Source organism: Mytilus edulis, chromosome 14 (assembly GCF_963676685.1).
Source record: "Mytilus edulis chromosome 14, xbMytEdul2.2, whole genome shotgun sequence".
Taxonomy (NCBI): domain Eukaryota; kingdom Metazoa; phylum Mollusca; class Bivalvia; order Mytilida; family Mytilidae; genus Mytilus; species Mytilus edulis.
Genome location: NC_092357.1, coordinates 70,383,177 through 70,403,628, shown reverse-complemented (window position 1 = coordinate 70,403,628; position 20,452 = coordinate 70,383,177). Strand labels below are relative to the sequence as shown.

The window sequence follows — 20,452 nt, the reverse complement described above, 5'->3', positions numbered from 1 at the left end:
GATTCTACCGAGGATTGCCGAATGAGTAATAACTATCTTGTATGAAGAGGATTTACGTAATACTTATAAGTTAACCATTCACAACAGAAGGGTGAAGTGGATTTTTAAAGGACTTGTCATCTCTATGGATATCTTTAAAATCTTTTAGTTGATTTATAGATAAAACTCGATAAACGTCAATTATAACTTGTCATAAAAATAACGCTTGTTTGAACAGTTCAAATTCATTTAAAAAGACATTGTGAACGTGTATATTATGAATTGTTAATGCATTTTTTATTTTTATGTATATTATTTTTGAACTTCTCTGTAACCTTTGTACTTGCATGGTTTTATGAGAATAAACTATCTATAATTATAATGCACTGCATTTAATTTTACATTCTTTCTTATTTCCTTGGATTGTTCGTTTTTTTGCATGATTTTTACAAAAATCTGTCATTATCATCATGTGTGTTTTTTGTCATACCCGCAATCTACTGTATTACTAATTATTTGAAAAATGAAAGCTTTTTTTTTGTCGGACTGTTTTTTTTATATAGAAATAAGAAGTCTAGGTATGATAGCCAATGAGACAATTATCCACCAAAGTTGAAATGAAGTGGATGTTAGTAATTCAACGGCCTTCAACAATGAAAACAATGAAATGGGGGTCAATGTGCACATTTTGTTAAGGCTACAAATAGATAAAACTCAGATGATTGTTTCATGCAATTGAGTGCACGCAACACAATAATATAATCTGATTTGAGAAGTAAGTAGGTCAAGGTTAGAGTTAACATCTTATACTGATCCAAATGTACCAGAAAAAAAAACCAATCATACAATCGCATGTATCAACGACATTGTAGTGATGTTTAAACACCATTCGGAAATCCTCGGGTAAATCAACTTCTGAATCGGCCGACTTGTGACAAATGGTTTAAACATGAATCGGCAATCCTCGGGTAAATCATTTTCTGAATCGGCCGAGTTGTGACGAATTGTTTAAACATCAATCGGTAATCCTCGGATGAATCCGCTACTAAATCGGCCGAGTTGTGACGAATAGTTTAAACATATCCTGAACGTTATGCCGAAATTTCATATGGTATTAGAGGTAATGTAACATCATTATTGTCAATAATTTATAAGACATGTGACGTTATCATGAATATGTATCGTCCCTAGACTTATATTATTTTTTTGACTTCTCTGTAATCTTGGTACTGCATGGTTATCTAAGAATAAACTATCTATCTATTCAGGCATGACAAATGCTGAAAATTGGATTACAATTAAGATACTAATTTTCATGTAAATTTTTGTTTTTAACTTCTTTGTAACCTATGTACTTGCATAGTTTTATGAGAATAAAGTGACACTATCTCTCTATCTAGACATGAGAAATGCTGAAAATCGGATTACGATTAAGATACTAATTTTAATGTATATTATTTTTTGAACCTCTCTGTAATCTTTGTACTTGCATGGTTTTATGAGAATAAACTATCTTTCGATCTAAGTATAATTATAGTAAGTTTAAGTATGTAAAGCAGGCCATTGGTTTTCCTTGTTGGAATGGTAATATATTATTTTGGTTTATGAGCCCACAATTTTGGTAGTGCTTATTGTTGAAGGCCCATGGTGACCTTCATCGGTTAATAGCCCAGCGTCAGTTGGTCCTTTGTGGATTGTAGTCTCAATATAAAAAAGAAGATTTGGTATGATTGCCAATGAGACAATTATACCATATATTATATTATATTCTTTATATGTGGTAAGATATACGCTCTCTGCATATTTAGAGCCAATGCAACAACTCTTCGGTGGGCTCTTTAAGTAGCCTGTTGCATGCATTTATTTTTGTCCATATATGCATTTTCAATATTATCTCTTTGCCAGTGGCAGTCAAAATCATCATAACCTTGACCCCCGACGGCATGCACATATTGCAAGGACCTACCTTTTGTATTTGTAAATTGTTATCGCCATGAGTATGTATCAAATATTTGCAACTGGACGTTCAGCAAAACTGTTTTTTTTTTAAATAATAATAATAGATAAACATTTCTATTGAATATAAGACATGATCTGTTCTGTTCTGTTTTGTTATAGAAAATCCCGTCTTCAAGGGAGCACTTCGCACTATGAGGAATTGATTTAATAATATACTATAGTGAAGCATGCATATTTATTATGTACATATTGTTTGTGTACACATAAAAATATCATATTACATGTATTCATATACAAATGATTCTCTAACCTTCCTTCATCCCTTTCCCCCAATCCTTACACGCATTAAAGAATTACGGTTCATGTTTAGCATTTATTAACTTACACATCCTACCATCTTAACAATATCAAAAGACAATATCACTTTTATCCTGAGCCATTTATACATAAATGGAGATATGGATACAAAACGTTAAAACAAACACAAAAATATTTAAATATATACACACAGTTTAAATACAGCATTGAAAGTTAATTTGCTAAGTAAATATCACAGATAACAATTTCGTTCTTTGTGCAACTCGTTACAACCTTAATTGATTGACATTTACTTTTGTTACAAATGATTTTTATGCAATAACTGTATACATGTGATTGAAACCATTCATTCACGTGACTAAGAAACAAGGATAAATCACGCGACTGCAAAAAGAATACATCACGTGAGAAAAAAAAGAGGGTAAATCACGAGAAAAAAATTTGAATAAATCACGTGTCAAGAAATAAGGATAAATCACATGACTGAAAAAAAGGATAAATCACGTGACTGAAAAAAAGGATAAAGCACGTGACAACTCTTAACCAGTTGCCATGAAAAGGAACTCATGATAAACAAATCTTTCTTCATATAATTCAAAATAATGTCGAAAGATGATGAATTTCCAATGCTTTTTTCATACTGCTTATACCAAACAAAATAATATATACGCATAACAATAAATATAATTTAAAACACATGTTAAAGTAGATGCTTTTATGGCATTTGAAAACGAAATGTTCGTGCTACTGTTTGAATTGTTGACGCAAGGATTATCCAAAAGAAACAACTGCCTCGTATTCAATTGGACCAGCCAATAACTTTCAACACTTATGTTAGTATAAAGATAATTTATCTGTAATATAGGTACTACAGTAACCATCATTAGAAGTTAAGCGTTCAAATTCTCATCTCTTTAGGGACAAATAAACAAGTCCAAACAAAGTCATGGCAAGACACCACTGCAAAATATTTAACCCTTAGAAAATATTCACTTTAAAAAAAAAAAAATGGTTTTAATAATTTGATTCATATTTTCATCAGATCTCTTCCTTACAAATTTATTCTCCCATTGTTTTCAATTGAAAGTCTTCTTTTGGTTAAGTTATATGGTATAGTATGAACGAAACGTGGGAATAATACATCTGTGTACACCAATTTGGTTCCTATATAAAACTCTAGCGTTGTTATTGTTAAAGGAAACCAGGAAACTTTAAAATACAATGAGAACATATGACAAAGGTGTACTGTCTTCAGACGATTGACAATTTTCATTATAATGCATTCGTGTTTTGTTCGATCTCAAATCTGCATTATATAAAAATATTTGTGATCTCACTTGTTTTGTTTTCCTCTAAGTAAGAAAGATAAGAAGTTAGCGATATCCTTTAACTCTACTTTCCGCTATATTGATGATGTTCTTTCACTAAATAATTCAAAGTTTGGTGACTATGTGGATCTAAAGATAAAGGAAACTACAGATACAGTTAAGTCGGCCTCATATCTTGACCTACATCAACAAATTGACAATGAGGGTCGGTCGAAAACAAAACTTTACGACAAAAGAGATGATTTCAGTTTTCCAATTGTGAACTTTCCATTTCTAAGTAGCAATATTTCAGCAGCAAATGCAGACGGGGTATATATATGATCTCCCAATTGATACGATATTCCCGTGCTTGCATTTCCTATCATGATTTTCTTGATAGGGGTTGCTGCTCACAAGGAAGCTATTAAACCAAGAGTTCCAAATGTTGAAGTTGAAATCATCCCTTCGTAAATTTTACGGACGCCATCACGATGTTGTTGACCGTTATGGAATAACCGTTTCATATATGATATCGGATATGTTCCTTACGTCGTAACTACAATCCCCTTTTCTTTCATGAATGTGACCTTCCGAATTAGACTAGTTACCGGATTTGTTATCAAATAAGCAACACGACGGGTAACACATGTGGAGCAGGATATGCTTACCCTTCCAGAGCACCTGAGATCACCTCTAGTTTTTGGTGGGGTTCGTGTTGCTTATTTTTTAGTATTCTATGTTGTGTCATGTGTACTATTGTTTGTCTGTTTGTCTTTTTTTCATTTTTAGCCATGGCGTTGTCAGTTAAATTTCGATTTATGAGTTTGATTAAATTGATTGTATCGTAAAAATTGATATTTCTCCAATCTTGATAGAGATATTTCAAAGTATACACATCACGACAAACTCTCGTTTAAAATTATAGAATTGCACTGTATCGGACGGAGGGATATCTTATATAATCATTTACCGAATCTTTATTTATGAATACAACACATTCCACCAGCTTTGAATACTGAAGTATTCAGATTTACTGAGGTGTTTCATTGTGTGTGACAAAATATTGTCCTTGTAGACACACGACATTTAATAGCGTCACGAGGAAGATTAGTTGATTTTTCCAAAATAATGCCTTTAAAGTTATTGAAATCATTTCAAAATAGAAATCGACCATTGCAGACATCGGTAAGTTTTTTTTAACATAAAACTTCTTTAATTTCCTTGAACGTATTCACTTGTACTTCATCGTGTATATCCTATATCTAAGTTTGAATCACTATCGTGTTTGGTTTATTTCAAGTGTTGATAATTACACGTGTTTCGAGTTTGCTACTGAAGATAATTTATAACTCAGTTCATGTCCTTGATCAAGTATATTATCGTTGACATTCATGATAATCTTGCTGATTTTTTTTTTGTTTCCGAAGTTTCTTTGGTTAAGATTAATTGTTATTATGCTCAACTGTTTGTCAGCTCAATATCTTCCCCGTTTCTTTGTTTTGACATTTTGTCACGCTTCCTAGTTTCTTTGGAATGAAGTGTTGTCAAGCAATCTCGTTTCTTTGATTTGACATATAGGAAGCCTTCTCGTTTCTTGGATATGACATGTCGTTAAGCTTCCAAATTCATTTATTTGACATGTTGTCAATCTTTCTCATTCTTTAATTTGACATTTTGTCATGTGTCCTCATTCTTTGATTCGACGTGGTGTCATGCATCCTCATTCTTTAATTTGACAATTTGTCATGCGTCCTCATTCTTTGGTTTGATGGTATGTAATGCTTCTGCCTTTTTTGTGATATGACATGTTGTCATACATCCTCATTTCGTGGATTTACATGTTGTTAAGCTTCTTCGTTTCTTTGGTCTGATTTCTTATGGGTAGTACTCGTTAATTTTCTAGGTAAGGATGATTGGACCAGCGTAAACGTCTTCATTCTGTTTGGTTTGTTATCTCTACAGCTCTCTTGTTGTATGTGCAACGAAAAAAATATCTGGTTTACTTGATTTGGCCTGTCCGTATAACTTTTTTGTTGATTTTTTGTATGCTTTGCAATTGTCTCTTTGCTTTCCCTAGTTCCTTTATGTGTCTTTGAATCTACTATCAAGTAACAGGAAGGCTCAAAAACTGATTTTAAGATCAATAAAAATTTATAATATTTAGAGTAATTGCATCAAATATACTAATAAATATTTGCCTTCAATAATTAATTATCAAATTACTCTAAAAGCAGACTTAACTCAAGGTTTCAACATGTGGCATTGTCTGATTTGCTCGTTCGTTTCATCTGAGATATACTATATTAACAATTGTATTGAACTTGTAATAATAACTGAAATCCATTGATTTCCCCCTCCATTGATTTCCCCCTTATGAATGATCTGTCAAACGAATACAAACACAAACCATGATTGGCCGTTAAAATATTATGATTATGAACTTTCCGTTTGGAATTTTCCTCGCAGTTCACTTTTTTGCGATTTAACTTTTCATTAGTTCAACTTTTAACTGTCATTTTGTTACTATGTACCCTTTATTTTTAAAACTTCAGTGGCCTTTACCAAATAATGTGATCAAGATTAAATAAAACAATATCTTCCTCTTGCTTTTGTATCGTTTAAAACACTAACACAAACGTTTCCGTGTACGTCATGGAATGTTATTCTTTATTTTTCATATGATTTAAAATACAGGTGCGTTTTTCTATTCAAACGAAACACGTGACAAAGTAGGCCAAATTTACATTAAACAATGATTTGGTTGCAAAAAATGATCATATTTCTTTTTTATTATAAGCATTGACGATCCCCTTATTTAAATGAATGTTAGACAGCATCTGTGCTTGAATGCTTTCATCGTATAAATCCATTCAAATTCAGTCTCAATCATGTATGTGGTGAATCATTCGTAAACCATCTTTAAACTTGATAAAAGAGGGACGAAAGATACCAAAGGGACAGTCAAACTCATAAATCCAAAACAAACTGACAACGCCATGGGCAAAAATGAAAAAGACAAACAGAAAAACAATAGTACACATAACACAACATAGAAAACTAAAGAATAAACAACACGAACCCCTCCAAAAACTCGGGGTGATCTTAGGTGCTCCGGAAGGGTAAGCAGATCCTGCTCCACATGTGGCACCCGTCGTGTTGCTTATGTGATTACAAATCCGGTATAAAGTCTAATTCGGTAGGTCACATTCATGAAAGGGAAAGGGATTGTAGTTACGACGTAAGGAACATATCCGATATCATTTGTGAAACGGTTATTCCATAACGGTCAACCAACTCGTGATGGCGTCCGTGATATTATTTTTGTTTTAATTTTAAATTTTCTTATCAAATTACATAGTTTTTCACAGCGGTTTTATCAGGATATTGATATTCAGATTACGTCACTTATAAGTTTTGTTGAAAGGTCAGTGTGTTATATTTATTTCCAGGGCGCTATTAAAGAGTTCTATGTAGTCTTTTAATATATGACACATGTTAATTCTTTCTATTCAGCAATTCGTAAAATGTGATTTTAATTCGGCTTTAACAACGCCATGGTCTTTTGAAGGTATAATCACAAAAATACCGAACTCCGAAGAAAATTCCAAACAAAAAGTCCCTTATCGAATTGCAAAATCAAAGCTCAAACACATCAAACGAATAGTTTAGAAATGACATATTCCTGACGTGGAGCAGGCATTTTTTTTGAAGAAAATGGTGGATTAAACCTGATTTTATAGCTAGCTAAATTTCTGACTTGTATCAATTCCATAACATTGAAGATTAGTGAACATGGTGAACAACACTAATTATTGATTTTTATTATTTATTTAGCCTGTTCAAGTCCTTACTAAAAAAATACTCAAGAAAAGTATATCCCTTTGATTATTAGAAAAACACAGATTAGATGGCGGGATTGGAGTTTATCAATGGTGTGTCCTTAAAGCTTAGTTGTTAGTCTAATTATAGATACTTTCCATAGATACAAGCTAATTTACAATGTAGAAAACTGTAATATTATATATTTCACATGAATATAAATCTTACGTTTATGAAATTTTTCCACCTAGCTGCCCTCGTAAGTTCAAAAGAAGAAATTTGTATTCTCTCTATTGTTTCGTTATTTAAAATCTATTATCAGCTAGTTAACAAAACAGATTACTAATGTTGATGTTATTTGATAGTTAAACTTTAAAATGAATGACCAATAACGTAGATCGTTTGAATGATGTAACTGATATATTGGTAATACAATACATTTCTTTTCATTTAAACATTTAAACTTTTTTGTTTTCGACTTTATGTCGAAGTGTACGCAATTAAACTACTCAACATATTTTTTTTAAATTTCAAATATGAATTATGCTTGTAAAATTACAACAGAAAATAAAAAAAGGGGGTGGCCGTTTCTATTTTTGAGATACGAGTGTTTGCAATAAAGAACATGACACACTAAAAACACAAATGCTATTATATAAGTCATCAACATTATCGGATGTCTTTGCAATTTGTTTTAAATGATATTCGTTTCAAACATGAAAGACGAATCCACCGGTGTAAAGCAAGTCCTTAGCGACCAAGATACTTTTCAAGCTACTCTGTGTCGAAGTTTGATTTTTTGCCAGAAAATATTTGACGACGTTATTTATATCCATAGTAACGTCGCCACAACTTCTACGCCGTAACTCTATTTTACTCTTAAGTGTCTTAACAAAACCCTGGGCGTGTATTACCCAGTGTCCTAATAATTACAAATAAGCAAGCGTTATAAATTGTCAAGAAATTAAACTGTCTTATGGAAGTGGTGCAGCCTAGTAAAAACAGCAAACAGAAAGTAGAAAAAAAATGTTTTGACTTCAGGATTACGTACCTTTTTATTCTACGTGACATGACCCACCTTTTCTCTCTCGATTAAATCACAAATTCACATTAGTACATACATGGTATGAACATGAAACTGTTTTTTTCTATTGATCATTTTTTATTTTTTTTATTTTCAAAGTTCAGCTGTTTTGCATCTAAGCCTACGGAGCAGTCAATTACAAGACTGCAACCTGCATATGATAATTTTTTCATATTCTCACTTCAAGGAAGTAGCTCATGTGAACTTTTGTGTGTCCAGAATGATAGAACATCAAGATTTAAGGACTTTTTAAGAGAGAAAAAAATCTTGGGGTATCAAAAAAAGTAAAATAACAAAAATACTGAACTACTGAATCAATTCGGAAAATCGGATCCATAATCACATGGCAAAAGAAAATAATCAAGTTACACTAAAAAAACTCTGAAATTATGAAATAATTATGCTTTTTCATACTAGACACCATTCACAAGTATTTATAGATATAAAGCACAATAGTTTGAGGCAAATTGAGATTTTGATGGTATTACATAATATGATTTTCAATTAAAGAGAACATAGAAAGATTTTTTTTCAATGAAATCTTTAACTTGTGATGAAAATAATAGTTGCACAGTTTTTTTCTATGTAGCAATTTTTCATTTTTTTATTCAGCTGTTTTGCATGTAACCCTGTGGAGTAGTCAGTTACAAGACTGCAACCTTTAGATATTAACTTATTTTTTTTTTATTAAAGCTGTTTCTGTATCTTTCGCCCTTTTTCATTGTAATGATTGCTATATTTTTAATGAATCAAATATAGAGTTTTAATTTGTCCCTGTTATCACAGCGTTGGCAAACTGATTCCTTAAAAATAATTAATCTTTGTTCCATCTAACAGAGACATAACTTGGTAATGTTACCATTAAATTAACATGTGCATATTGTTTACATTGAAATCTGCGGTAACCTTTCATTCGAGGTGGGGGTAGTTAAGAAACTGAGTGTTAGTTTAAACTCTGAGAAGTTCAGGGCATATCAACGTTGAAAATATGCCGCACAGCCCTATATGTTGTCCTTTGAAATAATTGTGGTGCATATGACCTTTCAATTCTAGGATAAGATTGTGTTTAAACTTCATATTAAAAGTGGTACAGTTTTAGCCGTAAAAGGAGTTATCATGGGAGATTGCATTGTCAATATTTACAGAAATGCAATCTGAAATGAACTTTGACAATGTAACTTTGCAATGATTCTCTAATTTTGAATTAAGCACACAGGCAAAATAAATAAATATGCTCTCCCTTCGAAATTGAATTAAATGACTTGTTTTATTTTCCCCATACACGTGTACTTTTAATTGCAAATTAGTTCTAATTGCGAATGGAATAGAAGACACCTATTTATTTTACGCACATGTGAATAATGTTGAAAAAAATGGCAGATGAATGTAATAGTCTTACTTTTTCCATTACTATAAATCATGTCATAAAATTTCAAGTGCAAAAAAAACGAAAATACCATGTAATGGCTTTTTAATTTAACAAACAAATTAAGGGAGAACTTTGCCCCAATTTCCGCTAGAGACGTGCTATTACGTCGCTTCATTTTAAAAAGAAGTCGTGTTTTTTTAAGACTATTTTTTCCCGAAATATATTACTTTTTTATTTTAATTTAGTAATGCTGGAGTTACTTCAGTGATAAAGCTAACTATTATTTTTTACGTAATAATTTTAATGCGAACACAAACAATCAAAATATTCCTTGAGATAACTATTAGGAAGTTGTTCTCAAAAGTTTAAATATCAATGTTGATTATTCAGTAGAAACGTACCCAATTCGAATGCACACTAACATGACTATTAAAAAGTAGTGTGTAAATTTTTGGAGACTGGGTCGATACCTCGATATACTTTTAAGCCTTCCTCATATCTTTACTAGCATATAGAAACTGGCGATGATGCTCTGACTTTAGACGAATTTGGCTATTTATTTCAGATATTATTTGTCATATAGCTTTTCAATGGTTTCGGTACTTATACATCTTCGGATTCAAATATTTGGCTTTGAGAATTCGTGATGCAGGTAAATCCAGAAAAGCGCTTCGGACGCATATTTGTCTCAACTTGTAATTATCACTACCTTATAACGAGAAAGTTTGCCATCATTCCAAATTTTTGCGTGTTATGTATCCCTGTTTTTCAATGCATACCATATACATTTTTTTACAAATCTACAGCCTTTCCGTGTGTTGTCTTATATTTGTTATTTCTATACTTAATATTTAAAGAAAAACAAGTATACCCTCTTAGACATTTTTTTAACGATGAAAACAAACACGACATAAACTATTGAGTAATCTAGGATTAAATTTTCTTTTATCAAGTATTTGGACTTTTTGTAATATCTTTGCTTAATTTGCAATTAAATCCATTTTTACTATCAAATGCAATAATAACATAAACATAATTTTTGTGAAGATAATTTTACTTTGGTATTAAAAAAAAACACGTCTCTTTTAAACTGTTTTTTTTTGGGGGGGGGGGGGGGGGGGGGGGGCTTTTCTTTTAAATTTTTGCTGTTTACACATTGTAACACTTTGATAATTTCTTAAATGTATGCAACTATACGCGGAAATATCTTCAACATTTTATCATTTTATATACTTTTTTCACATAAAACAATTACAAGGACAGATATTGGAAATGATCCTAAAAAGAACTCTTTCATCAAATTCAACAAAAACAACGATATCCAGACATTATAGTATTTTCACAAGGGGTCGGGTTGCCATGACATTAACAGGTAGTCCGTTCTTGGTTGTCCAACATATTTAGATACCAAAACACAAAGCAGAAGAAAAACACAATGTGCAGACATTACATTTTGTCTTAGAATTACAGAGCAAGATTTGTGAACATTTGTATGTGAAGGAACATTTCATTTACGTTTTTTGATTGAGTTTAGCCTGCCAATTGATATTTAACCATTTTGTCGTTGGCTAGCATAGTGTCCATGGAATCCTTTTTTATTTGGTCGCTCATTTGTCTTTTTAGCTTCCTAAATTTACCGTCCTTATAAAGTTGTAGGGCTGCCATAGGTAAATTATCACGGTTGTCCTTCACATCTGCTTAAACTGCTCCTCAGTTGTTGCCAACTTTTCTGTAACCTTTGACTATTGTTGTCGACTCATTCTGAGAGATTTATATATGCGAACACCCGGCCATTGCTTGTAATCAAATAACATATGATACATGTGTGTGCGGAACAATCGAGAACAACGTGTGTACGAAATCGTGCGTTTGACCTACATTTTATATACACTTAGACAAAATTGTCTTTCTAATTGATCAAGTTTAAATAGAAGTTACACAATCAAGTACAATGAATGAACAACTGTTTTACAACAACGAAGATGTTTAATTGTTATTTTAATGACTTGTATGAGATATACATCGATTACCGCATGTCCATCTCCACTGTTTAACGCTGATGATGATAAGTACTTTTTTATTTTGTTACGAACTTTTAGGCAGTACTTGAATTCGAGAAGAAAACCACCGATTGTCTATAATTTCAGTATTAGGACTAGAATTTTAGATTACGCTGATGCAGACAAGTTTGTCGTAAATGATGTTTATGCTGTTGTTATTCAGCGACCATATGAATTTTATATATTAACCCAAGAATCGACAACTTCTTTCCAGGACATCGTGAACAATTAGAGATAAGAAACAATTTGCTTTCTTAACTGAAACATGTAATAGTGAATGAAATATCAAGGATAATAACGTATTGCTAAAACATCATCTACGTGTATCAGCATATACTGATAAAGGTATACTACATACAATGTACATTTGTATACTACTGAGTGTCGATATTGCTGTTCATGATGCTACATTTGTACAATCAAGACGCAAAAATGTTTGAAAATGTATGCTGATTTTTTTTTGATTTTTTTGTTCTCCATGTAATGTTTTGGTAAATATATGTAGCCTTGAGTGTTTCAGTCTGAATAACCGTGCAATGGACAGTTAATAATGTGTAGACATCTTTGCTTTACACATAGTTAAGACACCATCACAAGTAAATTAAATATATTATGCATATATAATTTATTCAAATCTGTATACATATGTTTTATTTTTACCAAATACTAATTTCAGAGGGTTGTGTCAAATTTCATTGTAAGGGTTTCAAATTACTATGGCTAAGAACATGTTTTTCTAGATTTTTTCTTTAATTTTTCATTCATTCCAAATACTATGTAATACTTATAACTATTTAAAAACAGATGTTGTTTAAAAAAATTGGATATTTTACATGTATCATGCTTTTTAATAACATATGGTTAAATTGCCGAAGGGACCCCTCTCTGAAATTATTAAAAACAGTTTAAATTAGATTAATTCGATTAACACCTACAAGGTGTAATTGATACATAATGTAGTTTCCATAACTATGAAAACTTAGAAAAATACAACAAATCATGTGCTATTATAATTGTACATTTGATCTTAACCTTATTTTTATGATTAGAAATTTAAATATTAATGTTTTAATGATATTTCAGGGGTCTTACTCATTGTTGGTTTCTCAGTAGACATATGAAATGAAACAACAGGTACTCTTTAAATTCGTTATTTTTCTGATTTTGTTTACAGTTTAACTCAAACTTTAATGATTTATTTTATGTACACTTTATAATCTGTAAGAGGATATGTTTTATTAATTTATTTGCAGTTATTGACTGAGGAATAGTTATGTGAAAGATTGATGTTACGATAAGAGTGAATTAAGGATATATTGAAAAGTAACAAAATGACTGAACCCCCAGAACCTGGACCATTAAAACGAACGATACCACCTGATTTACAGAAGGACGTAGAAGACATACAGACAAAAGTACCAAGAAATACAGGTATCATCCTATTCAACAGATTTTGTTTTATATATTTTAGTTGGATTATACAGAGAACACATACTATTAGTAACAAATAAAAAAAAATTAGCAAATACGAGAAAGTTGTCGGCCGGGATAACACAATCCTTTATTTACATTTGTTTTTGTTGAATGGGGTTCTTTGATATGCTTTATCAAAGGATGTATTCAGATTTTTTATTGTGTGCACAGTTGGTCCAAATTGGGGTCCAAAATTGAGCTTGTTTTGATTTCATAAAAAATTTAATTATTGGTGTTCTTTCATTTGTGTAATCTAACATTTTTTATTTAAATAATTTTTGTCGGGTTTTTATACGTCCCTTTACGGGACGTTTTATTGTATATCGTTGTCCGTTCGTCTGTCCTTCCGTCCGTCCGTCCGTCCCATTTTAATGTTCATATTGTAAATCCTCTTATAGTTTGAATGCTAGCTGCAGGTTTTCTTTTTGCTGGCTGTTAATATATATCTAGTGAATATGCAATCCCTGCTAAAAATTAGAGGGCATATTGTTTTACCCAATCTGTATGTCTGAGCCCCTCCCCGTCCGTATGTTCGTGCATCTGTTCGTCTGTCCACCGTCCGTCCGTTCATGCGTCTGTCCTACTATGAGCATATATATAGATACATATTCTAAATAATTCATCCTATAAATTAAATGCTATGAAATGTTCACTTTGCTTGCGGTTTGTAAATATATTGAAGGTGTGCTAGTGGTCAGGGTTTCGATTTTTGTTTCTTTGGGAGATGTTGAGCTGTGTTATGTTTTGAGTATATACTTGGTTAAAAGGTGTATAGTGTTGTCTGTTTGTTATTTGTTTGGTTTTGCAAAGGAAGGATGATGTACGGGTAAACAAGTTTGTATATGAGAATTTGATAGGAGGATGAAGATATATTTGCGTAAAATGTTCAGTGGCAAATTATAACGTGAATTGACAATGTAATCTGATAATGAATCAGACTTTGTTACTATACCAGCACAGTAAGCTGAGATATTAATGTGCTAGATCCTATAGTAACAGTCCATTAAATGATAGTCTCCCAACACAGACACGTCATGCTAGGTCTATAAGTGGACAGGTTTAATGGAGATGCTGCAAATACATTTTCAATTCACTGGTTTGACCTGGATGGCAAGCGAACCGAAACCTGCCTAACTTGAGGCCAGCAATCTTGTTTATTCTACAAGGCATGCGAGGGGACGAATATGAACGAAATCAACAGTTGAAACTGCAAAAATATTACAAATGAAGATGTGAAACAAAATAGTGTGAACTTCTAATGTAAAACTTAATAAAAAAAATAAATAATAGGTTTGCACTAACATCCTTTACCATGATTATATATAAGGTCAGTCTACAAATGTACCATGGTTGTTAAATTCTACCATGTTTTCTTTTCAAATAATTATTTTCGTCCTTAACAAATCCTTAAACGAAATCAAAAATAAATTTAAAAAAATGTTTGAAAAGGAAGACCAGAAAATAAATTAAATTTCCTTTTTTTTTCAAGTTTATGTACTTAATTCCTCCACATTGATTTTCTTCTAGGTCCACCAGGAGATTTAGATGAGGAGAAGAAAAGATGGCTGATTATTGGAATATGTCTACATTCAATTATTTCTCCTCTACTGAGAAAATATGTTGATCCTATTCTCAGCAATTTGTATAGTTCACTGGTATCCAGCAACTTCATAGATACACAGAGCTGCAATGGATATCTTAAACAATATCCAGTTACAAATAGATATTATCTGAACTATGAATCAGTCAACAACAATAGAAGATTGAACAAGAATTATAGGAGTTATGATTACAAAGTAACGAGTCATGTGGATTTGTCAAAATTGTTCCTACAGCCTAATATGGCCCAATACACTGGCTTTAATGAGTCATGTGACTCATCTGCATTGCTAGGTTTAGTTATCAACATCAGTTCATTTCCACCAATTATACAAACTGATGCTGAGAAGGTATACACTTTTAAGATATGTTACTAGATGCATCATTACATGTGTTTAAAGTCCTTTACGGAATTATTTAAATTGTCGGTATTTTTTTGTATTTCCGTTTTCCTATGACCTTTTAATATTGAAAAGTGAAATCACAAAAATACTGAACTCAGAGGAAAATTTAATAGGAAAGTCTTTAGCACATGAACTGTAATATTCCTGACTTGGTACAGGCATTTTCAAATGTAGGAAAATGGTGGATTAAACCTAGTTTTAAATGTCTCCTAGTCATCTCCTGTTACTTTTTAAATTCTGCAAATTTAACACTTGGAAAGATATGAGTTTAATGTCAGTTAAATTTAATATCACAGTTACTCCTTTAGTTTAAAAGAAAGGGCATTTTTTCTATCATCGCATATGAAATCGACTAAACATGTATCCTTCTATTTAAATTGTATAGATACGATCAGACATACGTAATCCCTGGGCACATTGCGACTTCAGAGAATGGACAACAGGAAAATATACAGATTTATTCAATCTAATGGGACAGCTTGTAAAGGACATTGGACTAAGTAACATAGAAGAGAACAGGATCTTGGGTGAACTAAATACTTGGGCAACAAATGGTATATGATTAAATGTATTGCATGCTAAATGTACTGTTTTATAGTGGTAATATGTTCAATTATATTGTTAAATGTGGAAAAAATAACCACATGTAGCCTTCTTGTGAGGTGGATATTTGCCGAAATGATTGTGTATGTGATTTTCTTATTTTAGTATAAGATAGAGAAGGACCAGCGATGGAATTGCAATGAGTTTATGATAACTTTGAAGAACATAATCAGTCTGCTTTGAGGCAGTGCTCTGCAAGTTAGGTCCATTCAAAATGGTTTTATCAAAGATGTAGCACTACTGATAATGTATTAGTTGTTACACACTTAACGGGCAGCACGCCTCTGTACCATTGCCATGTTTGTGTTGTATTCCGTTGTTTGTATTAATTAAGAGCATAATAATCAAGTTTGGTCTCACTTTGGATTGGTATGCATAGGTTTTGAGATTCGTGTTAGATACTTTTAGGTTTCTCTTCATTAAACCAAAACATTTGTTAACATTTGATATAATCTTGCCATAGTGATTAGTCCATTATAAATTTGACTGTAAAACAAAGATACTTTGCTGATGCACCTGGGTCTTAAGTATGGGTATGCAGATTGTAATCGTGTTTTAACTGTTTCTTTTTTCTCTGTGATGTTTAAAATAATGCATTTTTATAAAATAGGAGTCAAATTTAGCTCCACATGTAGTTTTGTGCAATCAGCTGGTATTTTGAAAATTATTTAAATATTTTAAAAAAGGATATTGGCCTAAGGATATTTAATGCATATGAATGAATTAATAGATACATAATAAATATATTACATGATCTAGACCACGGTAATTTATTCTATTAAAAAAACCCACAGAAAGTACAACAAATTCGTTTACTGGCAGTGAGCTTAAATATATAATTTGTTACTGTGGTCAAAATCAAACACAGGTAATCTCAATCTATACATGAATATGCAAGTAAATGGTCTTGTTTAACAGGTCAGCATTTCCTTAGTGGAACAACTCTTGGTTTAGAGATAGTTGGGGAGATTCGTCAGCAGACACACATTCTTAGTAGTTATGTACAGACTTTGTGTTCTGAAGCAGACAGTCAGTTTATCGGAGTCCAAGAAGAATTAACAAGAATAGATTACGATTTACAGCAAAGGATACAGATCTTAGAAAGTGTATGTAAAATTTTCAAATAATATGATAATGTCAATATTATAAATCAACTATCATGACTCCAAAAAGTATTATTGATATTTTCGGAAATAAAAAAAGATGAAATCTTTTTGTTTTATTTCGAAATATATTGCTTAATTTATGATGAAATAGCACATATACATGTTAACATTGGCATGACATATTTGTGGTCTTAATGGTTGAATGAGTGTCATAATCTATTACTTGTACCTGTCTGACTGTAACCACTTCTGTCCTATTCTTTTTATAATTTTTATTTCCCTGTTTGATATATTTAATTATTAAACAAAGCAAACTCATCAACTTATTGTTTTGTGTTAATGACCCTTCAATAAGTATTTCCTTCCATGTCTGCATTTTTCGTAAAAGCAATTGAAAAAGACGATGGATACTATTAGGAACATTTTAACCCATAAGTAAAACATAACTGACAAACCACGGCTAGAAATATAGAGACAAATAGACTGATACAGTATATAAAACCACGACTAAAAAAAAACTTAAAACTGAGCATCACGAACCGCACTAAAAACTTGGGATGATGCCCTTAACGAGTAAGCTGATCGTGCTCCATACATTCGGGAAAAGATGGGTGGGATTGTAATAACGATTGGAACCTTTCAGCTATCATATATACTGCAGCTGTGCTATTTGAGCAGTCAAATTGCATTGACCGTATATTCATATCTGCTTGTTTATGAAGTTGACAATGCATCCCCGTAGAGTTTTATTTATGACGTCAATAAAACATACAGGTTCGCGGAAATTTTAAGTCTTCCGCTCAAAATTAAGACATTAAGGTTTTTACCCTAAATACTTCATTTAGAACAGTTATAAGAGTTGCAGTATATAAAGAATAACCAAAAATTGTCTCGAAATATCAATGTTATTTGCACTCGGCTCGAAACAGGTAGAAATGCTCGGCACAGTCTCGCTTTCTACCTGTTTCTAAGCCTTGTACAGATAACATTTATATTTCGAGACAATGCATGGTTACTTTATATATATATATAAAAACTAGATATTCAATAACAGTCAACTAACTTTTGGTGGTATCTATAAAATTTTACGTCTTCAATTTCAACACTTGGAACTCATGGTTTATATCCTCTTTAGAGAAACAACCCTGTATCTAAGAAATCAAAATAGGAAATACATGTACAAGGACAGGAATATCACATGAACTAGGATAAATATGTTGGCTTTGCTGAAATATTTGATACATATGAATGGGAAGTTCACATTTGGGAGCTAAAATCAATTGTTTTGTTGAAAATTTTTTTTTCAACCAGCCTTCATTGTCAACTAAAATTAGAATTTGAGATAGAGAATAAATGTAGAAGGAAAATAATATCATGCACGTTATGATAATTACTGAAGTAATGAATCAAGAAAACTATTGTTCTCTAAACATGCTAAAGACAGTTTTTACATATGTGGGTGTTTCTTGCCTAGTATCATGAACATGTGTTTAGATAAATAAAACCTCTGAACAACTAATATGACCATCAATAAAACATTCTTGCCTAGTATCATGAACATGTGTTTAGATAGATAAAACCTTTGAACAACAAATATGACCATCAATAAAACATCTACAATGAGTCAAATTAAATGAAATTGTGTTATTTGTTTTTTCCTCAATCAAAATGTTTATCCATTTTTTGTCTCGCTTTGACGTATTCAAAATGCGAGACGTATATGCAATGTATGTTGTTTCTGAGATAAGATCAGTTTATGTGGAACTATTAATGGTAGGTCAGTGATATTCAGAATCCAGTGTCCTTAGTAATGGTATATTGACTTTGAAACTTCCTCAATATTAAGGAACTAGTTTGTTATTATGTCAGTTTATCGAGAACCTTGAGTGGTTAGAAAATGATATTTGGTATGCCATTATATTAGCATTGGCACATCTCATTTCCATGGATATTGATTGGCCCAGTCATGGTTCAATCTCTTTGAACATTTTGCTTAACTGACATCTTAAGGTATTACTACATTTGTATTTTAAGTTTAACATTTGTATATTTCAATCGAAATTACAAAAAAAGCGAAACATATCTCTCTGTGAAAAGTTTATCTTTTCATGTTTTGCTTATTTACAGGTGTGCTCGATTCAGCAAATATAAACAATAAGCCATTATTTTGGGTCATATAACTTCTTTTCTACACACATATTCCCATTGCTTTGTATCTAATACGAGCATCCATATCGTATCTTTCCATCATAGATTGAGGCTTTCATTGATATTTCTTTTTCAAAACTCTTAACTAAAGAGCTTAACTGATTGGTTTCACTGCTTTATTTCTGTAGCTATATTTATGTAATAGCTTTGAGTTAAGGTACATCACATTCAGTTAATAGATAAGTTAAGTCGTAAGAAAAACAAAATGAGTATGTTAAATTTGATGTATGCCTTTTTGTGCTTCTTCGTTACATTTGTTGTTTTTATAGTGATATTAAGATGATAACACAATATTGACTGCTGTACCCCTATTTTTGACATTTTTTACTCTTTGAGTATGTTTGTTTTGTTCATGCATCGTTGACAATGTAATTGAAATTGATACGACTGTCATAAAAGTGAGAGGTTTGGCTAGCTACAAAACCAGGTTCAATCCACCATTTTCTACATTAGAGAATGTCTGTACCAAGTCAGGAATATGACAGTTGTTGTCCATTCGTTTGATGTGTTTGGACTTTTGATTTTGCCTTTTGATTTTGGATTTTCCTTTTTGAATTTTCCTCGGAGTTCAGTATTTTTGTGTTTTTACTTCTTGCACACGAAATAAGGTTGAACAAATTTATTCCCGTAAATTTGACAGTTGTTGGAATTTAATCCAACAGTTCATTGCAGTATAATATTTTGTTCCATTTTGGGTTATTCCAAGCACCATTCTTTTTTTGTGTATTTCTATTGAATAATTTTGCAACACGAAGCTACATCTTAACTAAAACTTGTACATAAGAAAAAAGAGTGAAAATTGTATTGGTTAACTTCCAGAGATGAATTGAATACCTTCTTATATGCAATGACATATTGTGTGATTTATCTTCTGTAGTACTCGCCAGGATCACACTTTACTCATGCCAGGTATTTCTTAATTTGACACAATGATAAATTATGCCCAATGTTTTTAAAGTGTGAATTTATCAGAGACTAATACAAAAAAAAAACATGGTGGTATCAAGTGATCTTAAAGGTACCCACTTATTTTTCAGAAAACTAAAGAGCATAATGAAACATTAGGTGAGTAAAGTCATTGTTTCCGTCACAGAACACTTTATTCTTTTATTCGAACACATTGTTTTGTTCTTAAGATTTATTAACCATCCATATAGTTGTCCC

General features: G+C 31.6%; 1 protein-coding gene across 1 annotated transcript in view; it reads left to right on the top strand.

Moving 5' to 3' along the window:
- Positions 1 to 4,625: 4,625 nt before the first annotated feature.
- The window catches only part of LOC139504441 (serine/threonine-protein phosphatase 6 regulatory ankyrin repeat subunit C-like), a 34,587-nt gene continuing 18,760 nt past the window's right edge, over positions 4,626 to 20,452 (top strand). The window contains exons 1-6 of the mRNA XM_071294526.1: positions 4,626 to 4,748; positions 13,149 to 13,326; positions 14,896 to 15,317; positions 15,757 to 15,925; positions 16,893 to 17,080; positions 20,326 to 20,353. Of these exons, the coding sequence (XP_071150627.1) occupies positions 13,227 to 13,326; positions 14,896 to 15,317; positions 15,757 to 15,925; positions 16,893 to 17,080; positions 20,326 to 20,353 (907 nt within the window). The 5' untranslated portion in view covers positions 4,626 to 4,748; positions 13,149 to 13,226. The remainder of the gene's footprint in view (positions 4,749 to 13,148; positions 13,327 to 14,895; positions 15,318 to 15,756; positions 15,926 to 16,892; positions 17,081 to 20,325; positions 20,354 to 20,452) is intronic.